The sequence below is a fragment of the Myxocyprinus asiaticus genome, chromosome 40 (genome assembly GCF_019703515.2).
Source record: "Myxocyprinus asiaticus isolate MX2 ecotype Aquarium Trade chromosome 40, UBuf_Myxa_2, whole genome shotgun sequence".
NCBI classification, from domain to species: domain Eukaryota; kingdom Metazoa; phylum Chordata; class Actinopteri; order Cypriniformes; family Catostomidae; genus Myxocyprinus; species Myxocyprinus asiaticus.
The window spans coordinates 34256877-34279016 of NC_059383.1; the positions used below are offsets into that span (position 1 = coordinate 34256877).

The window sequence follows — 22140 nt, forward strand, 5'->3', positions numbered from 1 at the left end:
ATTTCTGCCATACTGGGAACTAATGAATGTTTCAAAACGACTCACAGTTATTTGGATTGTTTTGAATTATTTAAGTAATATATGTAAACGTTATCTCACACAAACACACCATTTGTGCGTCGCTGAAGCCCTGAGCTAGTTTGGGCTGTAAAATCTTCTCCAGCGTTCCTTCTGCGAGTTGATGGCTACTGTTGCTGCCCCACACGAACACCATGACTGCATCATTCTCTGAGACACAGGTCGAGGAAGAGCCCGCACTGCATGAGCACAGGCAGTTAGAGGCCAAGGTACAGATCTGCAACACAGAAACACACAAACAGATTAAATATTTACTTGTGAAAATAGAGTCCTAAAGGCTCTCATACTCCACCTGAGAAATTTTTAATAACGCCTTAACAAATATGAGAAAACAGCATGTTATAGTCTCGGACAACTTGACGATTTGTTCACAAGGGACATCAACATAAATACACACCTCTTCAAAGAGGCAGAGAGCGACGTGTGAAAGGCTACATAGTCCGTCAGCATCTTTCTTCAGCACCTGAGTATTGACGGATTCACCACGAACGGCCTGCAAAAAAGAAACAATGAATAAAACACATACTCAATAAAAAAAAGAAAACATTAGTTAGCTGTGTTCTCTCTGGCAATGTTATAATTGCTCGCTCAAGATAGAAAAAATATTTTCTTTAACCTGATAGCACATGTACGCTGCCGCGATTGCAATATTTGTTTGCGCCATCATCAGAAAAGTGCCATTTTAAGGGCGCTTGATTATCTGCAAAATGTCGCTAAAATGTTTCCAATTATGATGTTTAAATGTTTATCAGAAGTTCGTAGACAAATATAACGCTGAAGGATAAGTCTGATAACATCTCGGTATATCCCAATGGTAACTCATCTTCTTCATATACATCGCTATTTGCTATTATTGCCATAACCTTTATTACATTATGTTAACCAGCATTAAATTATGGCATTAACAATTGTCAAGATTTCAGAAAGGCTGCATTACCTACAACAGTAGCCTAAAACAATGCCTAAAAGGCAGCTGAAAAGTAAAGTGGTCTTTCAGTCACAGAGCAAGTTGATAATACATTTTGGTGAAAGATTACAAGACCACGAACGTGTAATAAGAAACAAAATAGGGTCCATTTTGATTTCACAATGACTCCACCGACGTGCTTTACCAGCTAGCATTTCACAGGACGAATTAACTTTACTTTGTTGTAGGAGTATAAATAAATAAATAAATAAATAGTTGTTTTAGTTTGGGGAACAAGTGCTGCTGAACTTCAAGCACAAAAGGCTTGGAGCAAAGACATATTTCTCATTGATTAATACATGAATATATTAGAGTGCGGCACATGGCAGGTCTGGCCCAGGCGGCTTTCAGAGCTGGGAAGAGGGCCAAGAGCTCCCGGTCAAAAGAAAGCCACAATCTAATTTAGAGCAAGGAGAAATGTTTGTGCTATTCCTGTTCTCCATGGGCGGAATCACAATAATGTGAGATGGTGTTGTTAAACTACTGTATTGGCAATGGCAGTAATGTATTAGCAGTAACAATTAGCATTAGCAATTTCCTTTAACATCAGTGTTGGGGAGTAACTAACTGAAAGTATTGACACTACTAACTTCACTACATTTTTAGTAGCGTGATTGTAGCTCCGCTTTTTAAAAAAGTGTAGCTTTTCCAGTAAAAACACTTTTCAGCTGAGTAGCCTACATGCTATATACTGCTATATGCTGTTTCTATTGCTATTTATTTTCAAACATATTGCCCCAATAAATAGCTTTAATGTACTGAGTTACTTTTTGCTATTAGCTTGTAGTGTGGCTAACAACAGTTTTAAAGTAGCTTCCTTAACCCTGATACACTGAAGGAAGGATGAACAAATGGAGGAGAGTGTTAGCCTTTCCTCAGCACTGTAACTCTATACTCTCACTGTGTGAAAGAGGTACGGCTTTCTATATTAGTGCCCATTAACAGTTAGCATTAATGTACATCACTCCACTCATGCTGTTAGCATGACGCTAGGGTCGACCGCAGGGTGTAGTAACACACCGTGTGCTGGCGCATCTGTTGCAGGGTCTGAAGAATAAGCTCATAGCCCACACCAACAGTCTCAGAAGATGAAGATGAGGATGTAGAGGAAACCGAGGCAGACAACGCCACCTCCACCCACTCAAGAAGAAAGCGTAAGGATCCTCTTTGTAGCGCTAGCGAGAGAAGGAGCTCCAGGGCTAGCCTCCGACCCGCCCGATCCGCCCCAGACCCGCTGACTGCCGTCTTCTTCAAGAAGTCTCCAACTTGGGTGAGGCAGTCAAGCCCTACAGCTGGGATCTTGTTCTCATTGGCCAAAGAGAGAGGAGGCAGGGCGGCCAGGACAGATGACGCCGTAGCCAGTACCTCATTGCACAGAACGACGTCTGGCGGGTTTTCAAGACACCCACGTTGCCAACTCTGCCTCAGAAGGGCGAAGAGGAGACTCAACCCAGTCCGGACCCCCATCTCTATAAGAACATCCATTCCCGACATTGACCGTGAACTGCTTGTTGGCCATGGCTCTGAAACAGACACAAGAGTGCCCCCATCTGCATTGGAGGATGATGGCTGGGGAGGCAGCGGCGCCCGGAATTGGTCATGATACTTGCTATGGAGGGCGTAGTACACCCTTTGTAGGACCACCAGCCTGTGGTGCAGAGATAGGGCAAAGGGGGTCCGTGCCAGCATGCGGTGTGCCAGGCACTGTTGACTGTGGAGCAGTGTTGACAGATATTCCTCTTTTTCCTCCTCAGCACTCGATTCATACTGGAAGTCGGGCAAGCGTGGACCCATCAGGTCCTGTACAGGCTGCGCCAAGCCCACCACCTCCTTGTTGAAAAGTAGTTTTGCATAGAGAGCAGCAGCTCCATGCCGTGTGGCGGTCTGAACGCTGTCCTCCGCCGCCCAGGAGCTGTTGAGGTGCTCTTGCCACCTGAGCATCACGTGGGTCTGGGAAGGCACCATCACTGTACATTATTCACAAACTCATGAGGCACATAGCTGGAAAGACAGAACAAAAGAAACAGAGAGAGATGCTTAAAACATTTTTTCAAGGGCTAGCAAAGCTGTTCAACATGAGTCTTACATGCAAAACCTCAAACAATGGAAGGTTGCTGATTCTATTACTACAAGGAACGAGACATGAGCAATCACCATTGTGCCCTTGAGAAAGGCACTTAGGCTAACCCTAATCTTGAATCTTGTCCCCTTAATACGTTTATGGCACTTTGCTATGGCAACATCCCATGAAAGTAGTTATTACTACTTATTTGTTATGCTTATTAGAGTTTGTTACATTAGCTAAACAACATTCTATTGTAAAACTCTACTGAAATGAACTTGCACCTTATGTGAGAAGCACTCTTTGTATGGCATGCAAGATGCTGCCTATGTAGAGCATTTTGAATCAGTCACTAATGAGGTTCCATTTCAGTTAAGATGCTGCCTACAGGCCAAAGTATTCCAAATGGTTTTCCAAACGGTGTGAAGCAAATTTCGGCATCAGCACAGTATGCGCAAACTATCTGCGTGCAGCACAGACATGCACACATCCTTTGCGACACAACTTTGCGTGGCATCACTGCCTGCGCCTGCCGTTGACAAGGCTAAAAGAGTATCAAAAAGCAGTAGTAGTGCGCAATCTGCATATGCGTCAAACATGTCCGTATGTGCTTGTGATCAAAGAGTACAGTATACTTTGATAGGCTGAGCGGTCGACCATGCCGTTACGGAACGGCACACTGAAAAACAAAAGTACACCCCTAGCCTTAGAAGGTAGCTACCTATTTTGGCAGTAAACAGCATGGCAACTTGCTAGGTTTTGGAACAGATTTCATTCCTGACAACTTTGTCACAGTTTTATTTTTTATAGTGCTACTAGCATTTCCATTCATAACACAATCAGAAAACAAACACAGATCTTCTCCAAAAATAGACATTCATGGCTCTCCTCAAGGGTATCTCAGAGGCAAACCTTTTGACAGACTGCACTTGCTTATATAATCGTACCATATGTAAAAAGTGAATCAAGGGCATTTTCCTGAGGTGCAATTTGATTAAACATGAACAAAATGTCAACTTTGCACCCCTCTGTTAGTAACAGTATAGCTAAGTTAATGATGACAGCAACAATAATTTCACTGTGGACGACAACAAAGATACATTTGTGAATCACTAAGCCCGATATTCAGCCATTGTGACTCATTAAAGGTTTAGGCGTCCTCCTAATCTAGTTCAGTGTGTGCCAAACTGATTACAGACTCCAGATTCAAGCCAACAAATGACCCGATGCCAGAATGCACTTTCACGGAAATTCAGCTTCACCTCACTGTGTGTCCGGCAATTTGGATTGACTCAATGGGGAGAGCAGCTTGCTCTTGATAAAAGTTTGACAATAAATATCTTCCTCATAGCTGTTTTTAAGATATTGTAAGATAGGTGTGAGAGCTGTGACATTGCAGAAAACCTCAATATGTGAATGGGACGTTTTAGTTTAAACCATATTTTAAACACCAATTTGAGCCATTTAATAAAATTCAGTGATGGTTGACATGATGAATGCAGCACTCATTTTGTTTTCCTTATTACTTTCTCCAGTCAATCACTACCCTGACGTTGAGCTAAAAGTTGCAGCAGTATGACTCATGTGGCCCTGGCTCCCATTAACAGGGTTTGTGACAAAACTTGTCAGTAGGAACACATAGTCAGAATTGAAAGTTCTAATGCCTGGGTCATTCTATAATTTCCATTTATACTTTAGTAAATTAATGTCAGTTGGTTTTATAAAGACAGAGCAGTAACCACTACATAAGAAACAACTTAATTTAGAGATTTTTATTTTTCCTTATATCCCTGGTCTTTCATTGCATTCTAAATAATTAATTGTTATTCTAAATAATAAAAAAAAGTTAGCTTTGATAACCCTTTATCAGAACGTTCTAACTTGAACTTTCTAACTCTGAAATTATGTTTAGTTTCTGCTGATGTAACCAAGGCTATGTGGGTGGGGGAAAATAATATTAATCAATAATAATACATCCTATGCCTAATAAGCCAACAATGTGTAATTTCATGTCGCATCTTTACCGGCATTCTTGCCAACTTTTCAAATGTGCACAAATATTGTCGTCATGTTTTGATGTCAAAAACAGAGAAAAATCAGATGATTCAAAATCTCACGTAAACACGGTTTTCTTTCATTTTCAAAAAAATTTTAATAAGCTGATTTTAAATAGATATTAGCATGTTGGTGTGCATGTAAACAAGCTCATCTTTGCCCGAATCAAATCCTGATTAACAAAATGAAATCCACCCAATAATATTTCCCACTGAATATTTTGTTTCACATGGAAATAAATCAAATTACGAAAGTTATATGTGCTGCAAAAGCCTTTTCATGTTGTTTTTAAAAGGATAGTTCACCCAAAAAATTTTATTCTGTCAACATTTCCTCACACTAATGTTGTACTATTCAAACAGAATGGACTGAGAATAGCAATGCATGAAGATGCATTAAGATGCATCTTTTTGTGCTCCATGGGAGAAAGAAAGTCAAACGAGTTTGGAGCAATATAACAAATGGTAAATGGTCTGCACTTATATAGCACTTTTTTAACCTTAGCGGTTCCAATGTGCTTTACACTGTGACTCATTCACCCATTCACACACACACACTCACACACCAATGGCGCTAGCCTGCCATTAGGAGCAACTTGGGGTTCAGTGTCTTGCCCAAGGACACTTTGGCATGTGGAGTCATGTGGGCCAGGAATCGAACTGCCAACCCTGCGATTAGTGGCCAACCCGCTCTACCACCTGAGCCACAGCCGCTAATATACAGGTGCATCTCAATAAATTAGAATGTCATGGAAAAGTTCATTTATTTCAGAAATTCAACTCAAATTGTGAAACTCGTGTATTAAATAAATTCAATGCACACAGACTGAAGTAGTTTAAGTCTTTGGTTCTTTTAATTGTGACAATTTTGGCTCACATTTAACAAAAACCCACCAATTCACTATCTCAAAAAATTAGAATACATCATAAGACCAATAAAAAAAACATTTTTAGTGAATTGTTGGCCTTCTGGAAAGTATGTTCATTTACTGTATATGTACTCAATACTTGGTAGGGGCTCCTTTTGCTTTAATTACTGCCTCAATTCGGCTTGGCATGGAGGTGATCAGTTTGTGGCACTGCTGAGGTGGTATGGAAGCCCAGGTTTCTTTGACAGTGGCCTTCAGCTCATCTGCATTTTTTGGTCTCTTGTTTCTCATTTTCCTCTTGACAATACCCCATAGATTCTCTATGGGGTTCAGGTCTGGTGAGTTTGCTGGCCAGTCAAGCACACCAACACCATGGTCATTTAACCAACTTTTGGTGCTTTTGGCAGTGTGGGCAGGTGCCAAATCCTGCTGGAAAATGAAATCAGCATCTTTAAAAAGCTGGTCAGCAGAAGGAAGCATGAAGTGCTCCAAAATTTCTTGGTAAACAGGTGCAGTGACTTTGGTTTTCAAAAAACACAATGGACCAACACCAGCAGATGACATTGCACCCCAAATCATCACAGACTGTGGAAACTTAACACTGGACTTCAAGCAACTTGGGCTATGAGCTTCTCCACCCTTCCTCCAGACTCTAGGACCTTGGTTTCCAAATGAAATACAAAACTTGCTCTCATCTGTAAAGAGGACTTTGGTCCACTGGGCAACAGTCCAGTTCTTCTTCTCCTTAGCCCAGGTAAGACGCCTCTGACGTTGTCTGTGGTTCAGGAGTGGCTTAACAAGAGGAATACGACAACTGTAGCCAAATTCCTTGACACGTCTGTGTGTGGTGGCTCTTGATGCCTTGACCACAGCCTCAGTCCATTCCTTGTGAAGTTCACCCAAATTCTTGAATCGATTTTGCTTGACAATCATAAGGCTGCGGTTCTCTCGGTTGGTTGTACATCTTTTTCTTCCAAACTTTTTCCTTCCACTCAACTTTCTGTTAACATGCTTGGATACAGCACTCTGTGAACAGCCAGCTTCTTTGGCAATGAATGTTTGTGGCTTACCCTCCTTGTGAAGGGTGTCAATGATTGTCTTCTGGACAACTGTCAGATCAGCAGTCTTCCCCATGATTGTGTAGCCTAGTGAACCAAACTGAGAGACCATTTTGAAGGCTCAGGAAAACTTTGCAGGTGTTTTGAGTTGATTAGCTGATTGGCATGTCACCATATTCTAATTTTTTGAGATAGTGAATTGGTGGGTTTTTGTTAAATGTGAGCCAAAATCGTCACAATTAAAAGAACCAAAGACTTAAACTACTTCAGTCTGTGTGCATTGAATTTATTTAATACACGAGTTTCACAATTTGAGTTGAATTACTGAAATAAATGAACTTTTCCACGACATTCTAATTTATTGAGATGCACCTGTATGGGTGAACTATCCCCTTGTGAAACCCCATATATTTAACAGGACACATAAAACAAAGAAAGCTTTTTCATGAATGTACTATTAATTACATGTAAAATAACATTACATGGCTAAATATTCCAGACCATGAACCAGACACCAGCAGCTTGAATTGAGCAACTTGGACCACTACCTCTGTCTCAACTTGAAAAGTCTAAAGTCAGTAGACCCGATGGCCTTCTTGTCACTTCTAGTCACTTCCTGTGCCCCCCCACCCGTCTTGGTTAGTGTCTATGAGCAACATGACCCAGCACTTCTATGTGTGCCCAAAGATCAGCCTTACACCCTGGAATTTATTACGCCTGGCTGCCTCTACGGTTTCACGATGTATAAAAATAAAAAGGAAGCTTCTCAAAGCTGCTTCACAGTTACAGTATGTTGGAGGCGGTGTGAGACCAAGAGTCACATTCCCTGAGAACTCTGACTAATCCTCCAAAACCACGACAAAACTCAAGTCCTTAATGTGATGGCCTACGAAAAGACTAGCTACACATTGTTGAGTTTTTTCACTGAGGTGTTTACGACGTTACAGCACACATGTTGGCTTGATTTCAATGCAAAGAGTGCAAATGTAGATCATCTTAGGTTTCAAGTTACTACTAATAACCGTTTGAGGCAGTTATACACCAAAACGGTTATTTTAGATCATGTTTAAAAAAAAAAAGAAAACTTATGATTTTTAAGTAAACACAACATCAAAATTGATTCTATTTACTTTCTTAAATGAATGTTTCTTAAATGAATGTTCCAGGTTCAATACCACAAAAAATTATTTCGACTTGTCCCTCATTTATTTAAAAAAATAAAAATAATAATAATTACGGTTACAGTAAGGCACTTACAATGGGAATAAAAATGGGGACAGTTTCTAAACATTAAAATGAACACTCTTTCAAACATGTTTTTTTATTTATTTTTCAATTATTATGTATTTACAATTGTATTTATAATCTAATTTCTCTTGTTATTTTTCCACCTGTTGTCAGAGTGATTTTGAAGTCACTGCAGAAGGAGCCGGTGGAAGAAATTGGAGAGGATAAAATGTTTGGATTTGGTGTGCTTTTTTTGACCACTTTGTTATTTTGATTATACTTTCTTTTCATTTGATGTGTAATTTCAATTTAGTAAAAAAGAAATAAATTTGTGTTTAAATAAATGAAATTAATTCTTCAAAATCAAAATAGACCGGTACAAGTGAAGTGCGTTCCGATAAAATCACTGTTAATACTAGCCATGATTTACGTTTCAGTAGATGAAAATGATTAATAATACCTATTAATGATACATATTTTAATTGATTGAGCATGAATCCAAATCCTGATGAGAAACACATTTTCCATGCATATAAAAGGAGAGTTACTGTCTTTATGCCTGACATTCAACAAGGACGCAGTTAAAGCACAAAAGAATGCAAGCCCATATTTCTATTCTTCTAATTCATTGCGTAAAGTCCATTTACACTACCAACTTCTTAAGAATGTGCTGTATTTGTTTATATCCCTGTTGTTTGACAGGGAATGGACTACATAATAGGACGCAGATGGTGCAGAAACCAGAGAAGAACCAGAATTAAATTACACTTGACCCAGCTCATTAGCACTTTGCACTTGCGCCTAGATTTAGTGCATGCTTGCACGAAAATAACAAAACTTCATGGCCATGCCGATATACTTTGGGCATAAATAAAGCATAGTGCTGGGGTTAGCGCTAGTGCTCTTAGAATAGGGCTCTTTTATTCTTGACTCTTTATGCTAATTATTCTTGAAATGTTAAAGTCTTTCTTAGAGAAGAGAAAAAAAAAAAAAACATGCAAATGGGCCCCACAGTCAAATAATGGAACATCGGGTCCGTTGCCAGCCACAGAGGTGAAGGACAGAGCTTGAATCAATCAGATAAAGATACAGCTGTCCAGACAAGATTTTCCACTGCAAGCCAAGTGCCAATCACTGTTGGCCTTGTGTTTAAGTATCACAGAAAAAGATAGACAGAGAAGTGTATACAAATCTGCCAATCAGAATGGCTTTGGGGCTGATAGTCTGAACACCTGACTAATCCAAAGCAACTGTAACAACTAAAGCTTCCGTCCTGAGTAAGCTGATCACATTTCAGAAAGTGAGCATAAAAACATCAAGCACATGTCAGAGGTTTCCTCACAAAAGAGAGGGGAACAGATTGGGCAACCACAACACGGAGCTTTGTATTTGAGTAGAACACATCTGAGAATGCCAATGCCTCCTAAACCTTAAAGGAATATTCCAGGTTCAAAAGCTCAATCGACAGCATTTGTGGCATAATGTTGATTGCCACCAAAATTAATTTCGACTTGTCCCTCCTTTTCTTTAAAAAACATCAAAAATCTGGGTTACAGTGAGGCACTTACAATAGAAATAAATGTGGCCAATTTTTGGAGGGTTTACAGGCAGAAATGTGAAGCAAGCGTTTACGTTAATTCTTCTGTTAAAACTTGTGTATTAGTTGAGCTGTAAAATTGTTTAAATTGTCATTTTGACAGTCATTTTAGGGTTTGCTGGCATTACATCATCATGGCAATGAAGTTGTAAAATTGGCTATAACTTTACACAGAAAAGGTTAGTAAGTGATTTTATCACACTAAAATCATCTTTATACACATATTGTCAGGCCCGGTTCCTGATCAAAATCATTGAGGGTGCTTCTGAAAATAGTGGGGGTGCTCTGTATAAAATGGAGATGTATCATAATTACACATTTTATAATAGATTAAATCATGTTTAAATGCTACTTAAACAATGTAAAGAAAAATGTGTTTTTTTAATGTACAAAACATTTATTGCTTCAGGGTTTTTTTCCCCATGATCTGTCGCTGAAAATGACAGCAAAATTCTGCGCCTGCAGATTAGGACATACTGATTTGCAAAATCATACACATTTATGGGTTTTGATGCAGCATTTTGTGCATTCACAAAATGCAAGGATGTTTGTGTGTTTGCTGGTATTCAAGAAAATCTGCTTGCCAATTTACAGTATTAGTCTTACATATTCAATTGAGCAGGGGTGTGCAATTATTTTGGTACTGGGGCCACATCAGCCATTAAGTAGAACATGGAACAGAGAAGATAAAAAGTTCTGCATAGTTTTATCTTTTAAGCCCAGATATGCACTCAGTGAATGATGCACAATTTTCTGAAGTGTATACTGATGGGACGATTCTGCGATTGCTTGAAATTTTGCTGCTATACTTTCTATCGTGTGTTAGTAAAACTGAATAAAGGCTGAATAAAATGATAAATTGATTATTTTACCATACTTCAATGCAATGGTAATTTAATATAAAATGTAACACTCTATATCAGGAGTCTGGTTTAAAAGTAAAATAAAATAATCGGGAAAGAGATTCTAAAAGCTTATTTTAATGTTGGCCGCAAAGTGGACACATTTGTTTTATTCTCAGAACATTATCAACCTATTTACATGCTCATGGGTCATGATGTGGGTCTCGTCAATGTTTGGCATCCCATTCAGCACACAACTGAATAAAACAGGCTGCATGAGATTGATAAATGATTATACCACAGTAACATTCACAAACAGGTGTGAGGGACTTCAGCATTTTACAAATAACACAAAGAATAAATATATTCCTCTCTCACTTGGTTTTACTCGCGTGTCCCCTCCGTGCACTACTGAGCGCTAAGTTGTTGTTTGTTTGTTTTTTGCGGAGAGAAAGCACGTGCACTCGCATGTATGGTTGCCAGATTGCATAAATTAAGTATGACATAAGGCGAAATATTTCCAATTTGTGCAAGTATAAATCTCTGATTGGGGTGTTGCATATATTATCTCGCAACCCTGAGCATATTAAAAGCTTGTGGATGCGCGATAGGTCCAAAAGCCAGAAAAATGAAAGATCTAATAAAAAACGTTCATGATAAATTGACCTGCAGGCAGTAGTTTGCCCTTTTCTGCAATTGAGGGTGCTCTAAGTTTCGCTTGAGGGTGTTTAGCACCCTCAAGCACCCCCGTAGAACCAGGACAGATTGTTTATGTCTTGTGGCTATACTTTTGAAAAAGTGAGTATTTTAACTTTCTAAAATTGGTCCAGGTCTTCTGAAGTCATACGACAGCTTTGTGTGAGGAACAGACCGAAATTGACATCTTTATTTACTAAAAATCTTCCCCTTCGCCATGCTGTCGCTCTCAAATCTCATTTACACTGAAATGTTACATTCAAAAATGGCACATCAAAACACTCTACAGCCACCAGTCCCCATTCGTTTTTATTGAAAAGTTTGCAGTTTGGACATTCTGCAAAATATCTTTGTTTACATTCACCAAAAGAAAGCAAAACACAGTTTAGCATAAGGGTAAGTAAAAGATGACAGTTTTCATTTTTGGCTGAACTGTCCCTTTGAATGCCTTGCCCAAAGCCATACTAGTTTATAGCTTATGAATCAACTCCTGTAGGTTGTTTGAACCTACAGTTTTTTAGTTACTGGCCCATATGTTAAGCACTATACCACATTACCAACATACACCTGCCATCACTATCAGGTAGAACCAAAGAGACCAGAATATATACTGTATAGTGTATTTGATCAGTCAAACAATCAAAAAATGCATTCTAATCTCAGATTTCCCCTCACCCTGAAATCTGAACACACAACCATGTGTCCAAACACACTGTCACAACCTGCAACATTGTAACCACTACCAGATCCGTTCCCACAGCAACATGAATGAGTTCACATGGGCAAGTTACATTGTCGCATCAGCTGAGACTAAAGGCAACAGTGACTGATATAAAAAGTAGCAGTTGACATGAGCTCAACTGTTAAACCAACTAAACCACTTCTTATCTAAATGATCAAAGCGGACATTGTCGAATACAATCCAAAAGACAGTGTATATACAGCTTACCGAATGATCCGATCTCCAATCTTCTTCTTTATGTCATACACACACGCCCAGTAAATCAACCCACTGCCCACCTGCAAGGCTCTTTAAATCTGCTGTCTAGCATAGAGGACGCGGACCTTGTCCTTTATATTGAACCATATCCCGTTTCTAACTCTACAAATACACACTTTTATATTAACTACAACTAAACGACACCCGGCAAAAGAGTAGTTACGCAATGCGAGGACGAAGTGCCGGTGAATCTCGGGTTGGAGGGTGTTTTATAGCGCCGTAGGACACCGCTTCGCGAGCTGTCGGCTGTCGTTACTATGAAAGACAGATGCGCAAGGTTTCGGGAATGCGCGTGGAGCGGAGGATTCGACGCATTTGGCGTAGTCTGATGACGTCATGACGTGTTAGAGGTTCCGTTATGTTTAATAAATTATATTTGATGCCGTTTTGTTTTAATGATATTTTGAAATGTAAAGAAGTATATATATTGTACAGTTGTTAAATATTGGCTACGTAAGAAAAAATGGGCACTCTGTGAACCAAATTGATCATGTTTTCTACTTCATGTCACCGAATCATGTTAACCTTTTATAAAAATTAAAAAGTAACTCATGTACCGTCCTAAAGGAATGACAATTGATGTAAAAATTTCGATGATGTTATTGATGTGACTTAGTTCAAATAACTATTTTTTATTTTGTGACACTGAATAATAACAATAAAAAAATGCTCGACAAAAGATTAAAAAAATTATAATTATCAATGTATCTTTTATTAGTGTTTTTATTCAAGTGAATCCAAATATTAATCATTAACAGTATTTATTTTGTAATTTTATTATTATTATTATTATTATTATTTTCATATTTAGTTGTGTTTTTTTGTATGTTGGTATGTTTCTTAAAAGTTCATTACAATGCAGGCAAAGGAATTTTTTTTTACAAACGCAATGGATAACCAAAATTATCATCATCTTATTCCTCATATATTTCTTTTTAGTTCATGCAAAAAAATTAAAATTCTCTCAACATTTACTCATCCTCATGCCATCCCAGATGTGTATGACTTTCTTTCTTGCAGAACAAAAAGAAGATTTTTAGAAGAATATCTCCGCTCTTTAGGTCCATACAATGCAAGTGAACGGTGACCAAAATTTTGAAGCACCCCCCCAAAAGCAAAAAAGTCTGCATGAAAGTAATCAATTCAACTCCAGTGGTTTAATCAATGTCATCTAATGTGATCCAATCGGTTTTGGGTGAGAACAGAACAAAATATTACTCCTTTTCAGTATAAATCTTGACATTAGCAGTTTCATCAATCATGATTCCAAGTCGATTACACTTCCTAGTTCAATAGCAAGATGTAAAGTAAAAAAAAAATAATAAATAAAAAAAAAGAGTTATGTTTTGGTCTGTTCTCACACAAAATCTGTTAGATCGCTTCAGAAGACGTAGTTTAAACCTCTGGAGTCGTATGGATTACTTTTATGCTGCATTTATGCGCTTTTTGGAGCTTTGAAGATTTGGTCACCATTCACTTGCATTGTATGGACCTACAGAGCTGAAATATTCTTCTAAAAATATTCATGTCTGTTCTGCAAAAGAAAGAAAGTCATACACATCAGGGATGCCATAAGGGTGAGTAAATGTTGAGATAATTTTAATTTTTGGGTGAACTATCCGTTTAAGGAAAATATTATTAGTGGTGTAGAACACAATCGCTCTGAAATTGTGGCAACAAATATTCAGTTGTGCTTTTGTATAACAATAGCATAACGAAAGTCCGTATGTTTTGTAACGAGAGGCATTTGTGTGACAATATAACTCATAATCTTACCTGCTACGATTAACAATTCAATCGTATCTGAAATCAAATCTGTTTACATTTTTAACGCGATCAACTGAATGGTACAATTTTCTAAGCATTAGCGCCATCTATTGACACGCAATTTAACCACCCCGTCTGTTTGTAGTGTGAGAATGTATTTATAAATATAACGACAAGGTATATTCTTATTATAAATAAAAGGACATTTTAAGAGTTGTATTTCAAATTAAATCTAATGTGATATACATTTGTTATACGGGGGTCAAGTCAGGAGCCAGGAAACGTCGGGGTCACAGGGGGCATCTTCAAACAAACAACTCCAGACATCAGTGATGACATCACGTTGCACGAATTTCAATTCCTGGATGACAGCAGAGCTTACTCGACGCAGCGCTGCAGGCGCACGGTGCTGGATGATAGCAGATGCTGCCAGGTCTGCGCTGCGGGACGGGGAGACCGCTGCTACCGGACCGTGTCATGGATGCACGGTGTCAAGTGCGGACCGGGACTCTTCTGCGACTTCTACAAGGATGAGGATGATTATGGAGATGAATATGGCATCTGTAAAGGTAGACAGTGTGAAGATGTGCTGAATGCACCTGCTGTAAGACAGATGGAATTCTTGATTTAAAGAAATAGTTGGGGATATTCAGATATTCAAAGGAGAGTTTCAAATCAATAATTTATTTCGTTTACATAACTAAACTGAAGTTAATATGAAGATAATAAGTTAAGGTGATATACTGTAGCCTATGTCATAAAAGTGGTACTTTAAAGAGCTGTTTCTATATAAGAACTTGATCTATACCTTAAAAATTATTTTGTTGGTATAACAATGTATTCAGGTTTATTCAGATAATAGGTTGATTCAAATAATATTTTTTGACTTGAATTAAACCAGTTAATTCAGATGTTACCACATTAAGCAGGTAAAGTTTTTTCTTTTCTTTTTTTTTTTTCAGAATATAATAAACAAACACTCAAGAAAGAATAGCCTATAATATATTTATAAATTACATAAATAAGAGTCTTTCAATGCTTGCAATGCTAGTCCTCCTTTTTCAGTATTACACTGTATACAGTGAGAGATAATATAATATATTTATATGAATTAAACAGTACTGTGCAAAAGTTTTAGGCACTTAAGATGTTTCACAAAAACATTTGTCTTAAGATGGTTATTTATATCTTCAGCTTTAGTGTGTCAATAGGAAAAATACATTTTAGACTCCCAAACATTACTTTTGGAAATAGAAAAAATTAGAATAGAAGAACAGGTCACTCTGCAAGAGATGGCATTGCACCCACAGAGACCCCCACTGAACATCGTGTCAGTCTGAGATTACATAAAGAGACAGAAGCAATTGAGACAGCCTGAATAGATAGAAGAACTGTGGCGAATTCTCCAAGCATCTTGGAACATCCTATCTGCCAACAACCAAGAAAAACTGTGTCCAGGTGTACCTAAGAGAATTGGGGGTGTTTTAAAATCAATCAAATATTGATTTAGCTTTTTTATGTTTACTGGACTTTGTATGATGATAATTGATAAATGAAAACTATTTATGGCATTATTTTTAAAGACATCCTCACTATGCAACATTTTTCACAAGTCCCTAAAACTTTTGCACAGTACTTCATATGAAATATTATAAGTAAATGTAACATAAATATCATAATTTTTTTTAAATATGTGTGTGTGTGTGTGTGTGTGTATGTGTGTTTGTCTGTGTGTATTAGTCTTTTTTAAGATGAATGCATTTGAATTTCATAACAAAATTCCATCAAATTGTGTAATGTTATTAACAAAATGAAAATAGCAAAACTTAAAATATTTAGTTTTTATTTTATTTTGTTAAAGATTATTCAATTCAATTTGATATATTTTTTTTTTATGTAATTGAGATGCGAAAATCGTAAAATAATTTTTTAGTATATATATATATATATATATATATATATATATATATATATATATATATATATATATATATATATATATTTATATATTGCTCTTATGGAAAGAAACTGGTTTTATTCACCAAAGTGGCATTCAACTGATCACAATGTGTAGTCAGGACATTAATAACGGACATTTTTCAGAACTTCTTAAACTACTTCAAATAGTTCTCATCAAAAAATCATCCACGTGCAGCAATGACAGCTTTGCAGATCCTTTGCATTCTAGCTGTCAGTTTGTCCAGATACTCAGGTGACATTTCACCCCACGCTTCCTTTAGCACTTGCCATAGATGTGGCTGTCTTGTCAGGCACTTCTCACGCACCTTACAGTCTAGCTGATCCCACAAAAGCTCAATGGGGTTAAGATCCATAACACTCTCTTCCAATTATCTGTTGTCCAATGTCTGTGTTTCTTTGCCCATTCTAACCTTTTCTTTTTCTTTTTCTGTTTCAAAAGTGGCTTTTTCTTTACAGTTCTTCCCATAAGGCCTGCACCCCTGAGTCTTCTCTTTACTGTTGTACATGAAACTGGTGTTGAGCGGGTAGAATTCAATGAAGCTGTCAGCTGAGGACATGTGAGGCGTCTATTTCTCAAACTACAGACTCTGATGTACTTATCCTCTTGTTTAGTTGTACATCTGGGCCTTCCACATCTCATTCTGTCCTTGTTTGAGCCAGTTGTCCTTTGTCTTTGAAGACTGTAGTGTTCACCTTTGTATGAAATCTTCAGTTTTTTTGGCAATTTCAAGCATTGTATAGCCTTCAATCCTCAAAACAATGATTGACTTTTTTTGCCATTTTTGACCTAATATTGACCTTAAGACATGCCAGTCTATTGCATACTGTGGCAACTCAAAAACAAACACAAAGACAATGTTAAGCTTCATTTAACAAACCAAATAGCTTTCAGCAGTGTTTGATATAATGCAAGTGATTTTGTAGGACCAAATTAGCAATTTAGCATGATTACTCAAGGATAAGGCGTTGGAGTGATGGCTGCTGGAAATGGGGCCTGTCTAGATTTTATAAAAAATGAAATTTTTCAAAAAATGATTGTTGTGATGGGATATCCCTCGGCTGTCTTAAAATCTCTTTCTTCCCACATATGGGCGAAATCGTGCACCATCCCATATGCGTATTTTGGGTCTGTGTATATATTGATTGATTTGTCTTTAGCCAAATATGAATATGCTTCGATAATACGATTTGGAAGTTCAGTTACGGCATAACCACACCAGTATACAGCATCATTTGGTTTTGAACATGACCAGTGATCTATATACCAGTGATCCCCTCCTCCAGGGCAGACGAAGAAACGTCTGGCTTGCAAGAGGTGGATGCATGCAGACGATCTAAACAATCATGTGAATCATCAGAAAATTGGCCATTGGTTAACAACTTATGCAATGACAAAGTTGGACCATGCACAACGGAGGTTAGTTTAATAGTCAGATTAGCAGTAGCCAACAAAATAGCCTCATACCCCGATCGACGTTGTGCTGTCATGTGTTGTGTAGTAATATTATGCATAATTGCTCCTACCTGATGCGAGGTGTGCACAGTCATAAGGTGTGAAAGAACAATGCATTCTACATCTTGTACCATCAATGCCGCAGCAGCAACCACACGCAGGGAAGCCTTTGGCGACTGCATCTAATGTCTTCGACAAGTACGCCACCGGTCTATATGTTCCACCATGGGACTGGGCGAGGATCGCTGCTGCTGTGCCTCCAGCCTCATGCACGTACAGATGGAAAGGTTCACCATAGTTTGGCAGACCTAGAGTTGGTGGGGAACTTAGACTGTTATGCAAGTGCTTGAAGGCCATGTCCATTTCAGCAGTCCATTTTATGGGCTTTTCGGCCCCTGAGAGTGTGGCCTCTCTCAATATCTTGTCATACAATGAGCAGTTCGGGACCCAGGCTCGACAATAATTAACTAAGCCCAGAAAACTTTGCATTTGAGTCTTTGTTGTCGGATGCTGAAAGGTGGTTATTGTTTTGACTCTATCTGTGGATAGACGAACTGTTCCTTTCTGCAGCTCATAACCCAGATAGTCAACTCTCGGTTTCACCCATTGCAGCTTGTCTTTTGACGCCTTGAAACCAGGATGTTGTCAGCGTATTGCAGCAGACAGGTCTGTGGTGGCAGCTTGGTGTCTTTCAAAGTAGCGTGCACTACAGCAGAGAACACAGCAGGCGAGTCTCTAAATCCCTGGGGCATTCTTGTCCATGTATATTGTTGACCTCCGTATGTGAACGCAAACAGGGGCTGCATGACAGGCGAGAATGGCACACTGAAGAAGGCAGAACACAGATCAATAACAGTTAAATAAGTGTGGTCTGCTGGAACAGAATTAATAGTTTTGTACACATCTGGCACCACAGGAGACAATGGAATAATTAAATCATTAATTTTCCTCAAATCTTGTGTTAGTCGCCATGTACCATTAGCCTTTTTGACAGGATTGATTGGTGTGTTATATGGTGAATTGGTTGGTTTCAATATACCTTGTGACAGCAACCATTGTATTATTGGACCAATACCTTCTTCCTTTTCTTTTGAGAGTGGGTACTGTTTGCAGTATACTGTGTACTTGTGCCATTACTGGGGTTGGTTTAGGTTTAGTTGGGAATCCCATTGTGGATCTCCCCACCCGCCTTTTACCATCGATTTGGCCTCGCTCATATATCGATCGTCAAATGAGCTGTCTCTAGGGTACGGATCTAATTGTGTTTTTCCCTCTGACCATCCAGCCAAATTACTGATATACGGTTCAGTATTATAACCTTGATTATTATGAAACATCCATTGTTTTGGTGTTTCCTCCGGTGAAGGACGGCTAATCTCCTTTCCCAAAATGTCACCACAGTACGAGTATTCAGGAATATAGTAGTTAGTCAAGAGGAATGAAGCAAGTTAGTAAAATGCTATCTGGATGGAGAACAGGACGGCAGACCAATATCTATTTTTTTCTGAGAGTATAATCTCCTTCCTATTCAATCCGAATAGGGCAATCGTCCACTCCACTGAGGAGGACACCCAGAGAAATTTGACCTTGTGATTGATCTCCTTCCTATTTATCTTTCAAAATAGGGAAACCCCGACTATAGTCATGAACATGAGATTAAGAAACTCCTTCTTATTTATCTTTCAAAATAAGGCAATCTTCAACTCTACAAAAAGAGGACTCCCGAATATAGGCATGACCATCAAATTCTCTACCAAATTTTGCGTGTAATATTTCAGCAGACAGGAGTTCTTAAAATTGTATATAATCTTGTCCTACCTGTCTGGAAATATCCCACTTTCTGACACCAGAGCTGTTAGGAGTTTTCAAGATTGGCCCCTAAGTATCAAGTCAGGTCTGCAGTCGTTGTCTCGATCCGGATCCTCATGAGGGGAGAAATGAATGACACAGACACTTAAGTATGCATTAGAGATTTCTCGTACTTTATTGTTAAGCACAGCATTATATATCTTTGTAAGAACAGGAAAAGCAGTATACTAATTACATTACCCAATGAGATTAAACATTACCTTATTTGGAGAAGACATACATACAGATTCTGCATTAATTATGTAAATGAAACAAAATATTCTAGAACTGAGGAGTGATGTTCAACTTTTGACCTGAGACACTCAGAGAAGAAAAACAGGAAACCCTTTCCACATGATTTCCGTTACCGACATACACACACTTAATAAATAGGAAATAGGAACTGAGTTCTGGCTGTGAAATGTCAGCTTGCTTAAATAAATGTATCAACTGAGAGGTCAACTGAGAGGTCAACTTTTCTCACAGTGATGGTGCTGTTTTTTACATCAGTAATGTCCAGACTATACTTTGTGATCAGTTGAATGCCACTTTGGTGAATTAAAGTACCAATTTCCTTCCGAAACAGCAAAATCTGTACATTATTCCAAACCTTCGGCCACCAGTGTATGTATATATATATATATATATATATATATATATATATATATATATATATATATATATATATATATAAAACAAAGACTGTTGTATTTTATGCAATTCTACCACTTTGAGGTATAGCTTCATGTCACAAGAGTTCAGTAGATACCTATTAAAGGCTGATTGATTTTATTTCATGATTTATTTATTTGTTTATTTATTATTTAGTTAACTTTTTTTTTTCATTTGATCAGGCTTGGTGAATATTCAAATATTTAAAATAAAATAGGTTAGGTTTTGGCATTGTAAAAAAGACTCCACTCCTGCTTTTTCTGGAATCTTTTTAGGGCTGCTCAAATTATTACTTAATGTATTGTGTAAGAACAACATGAGTTGGTAAATGAACAGTCATTGTTTGTATTAGAGGAACACACTTCCTTCACACCAATTGCGCAGTCCTTTAATTGTGCTTTACCACAATTTTAGGTGTATGTAAACTTTTTTTATAGAATGAACAATGATCAAATACCTTCTAAGAAAAAGTGAGAAAACACAATTTTTACTTACAAGGGGTGAAACAATGAGATTAAATGAGTCAACAGAAAATCAGATGTGATGAGGGAATGATGTCACAGTAAATATCTGTTACAAATTATCCTTAAAACCCACAAATCCTTTATCAAAATTGTTAAACTAGCTGTGAATCAAAGTGACATGTTTGTGTTTCTCTTTATCAGACTGCATGTATGGATCTTATGGTGTGGAATGCCGGAAAACATGCAAATGTAAAGCAAGGGGACTGTGCGACAGAGAAACCGGCACTTGCCTTTCCTTTAAATTTCTGGCTAAAATGGCCATGCTTAAATCACAGTCAAATGAAGGTAAATTTATTGCTTCTTAAATAATGCCAAAAATGAATCTGCAAATAAAAAGATAGATGTTAATTATGAATATGTCGTCACAGCAACTTTTAAATGTAAGTTTTAAAGGGATAGTTTGCCCATAAATGAACATTCTGTCATTTACTCATCCTTGTATCATTCTATACTGACCTGTATGACATTCTTTTTACAGTAGAACACAAAATATGATATTAGGCAAAATGTTAGACTCAGTCACCATTCACTTTCATTGCATCTTTTTTTCATACAATGAAAGTGAGTGGTGACTGAGGTTACAATTATGCCTAACATCTCCTTTAGTGCATGGAAGAAAGTCATATGGGTTTGGAAATGCATGAGGGTGAGTGAATGATGACAGAATTTTCATTTTGGGGTTTCGTTTGACATAAAGTGAAATTGTGTTGTTTTGAATATTATTATTGAATGTTGACTGTATGTTTTTCATCTTATTGTATGACAGGTAATGATCTGGGTTTGGGTGACAGCAGTAACAGTGATGCCAGCATTTATCTGTCCTCTGCTCGTAATTTTCTACCCCCTCGCTGACAGCAACTCTCCGTTTAGTCAGTCTACATGAAGCATAATAAATTAAAGGATCAAACAGATATATTTTATATATATATATATATATATATATATATATATATATATATATATATATATATATATATTTAATATGTTTAAAAAGTTTAAAGAATGAAGATTTTATTAAGTTGTATTCTGTATATGTTAAGTGTGTATGCCACTTATCTTTTTCCAAAACATTTCCTGCTCATTCACATAGACAAAACAAATATGAACATACAGTATATCATATCTTTATCACTGATATCATATTGTTGATATCATATTGATAATGTTCCCAAATTGAATAGTTTATTAAACTGAAACAAACAAATTAGATATCAAAATTATGGTCTGAATAAAAGAATGTACACATAAACACTTTTAAATTATGAATGTATTACAGTACAACATGCAGCAGTGTTTATATAATCATATTTAATGAATCATTCTATGGTTGTGCATAAGGCTAAGTACCATGGCTGATCGGCATCAGGATCAAAGGTCACTGGTGATGCTTTCAATGGGGTATATTAAGGCCGAGAAGATAATTCTAAATTATGGACTTTATATCAT

General features: G+C 37.6%; 2 protein-coding genes across 2 annotated transcripts in view; one reads left to right on the plus strand and one right to left on the minus strand.

Moving 5' to 3' along the window:
* LOC127430759 (probable E3 ubiquitin-protein ligase HERC1) overlaps positions 1–12682 on the minus strand; it is a 131543-nt gene extending 118861 nt beyond the window's left edge. The window contains exons 1-4 of the mRNA XM_051680783.1: positions 12400–12682; positions 2066–3046; positions 476–571; positions 110–295 (exon numbers count right to left, since the gene is read on the minus strand). Of these exons, the coding sequence (XP_051536743.1) occupies positions 110–295; positions 476–571; positions 2066–3010 (1227 nt within the window). The 5' untranslated portion in view covers positions 3011–3046; positions 12400–12682. The remainder of the gene's footprint in view (positions 1–109; positions 296–475; positions 572–2065; positions 3047–12399) is intronic.
* LOC127430941 (endothelial cell-specific molecule 1-like) lies at positions 12617–21596 on the plus strand. Its single transcript, XM_051681071.1, has 4 exons — positions 12617–12646; positions 14489–14786; positions 20836–20979; positions 21461–21596. Exons 1-4 carry the CDS (start codon positions 12617–12619, stop codon positions 21544–21546), a joined length of 558 nt encoding a protein of 185 aa, XP_051537031.1. The 3' UTR covers positions 21547–21596.
* The last annotated feature ends 544 nt before the right edge of the window (positions 21597–22140 follow it).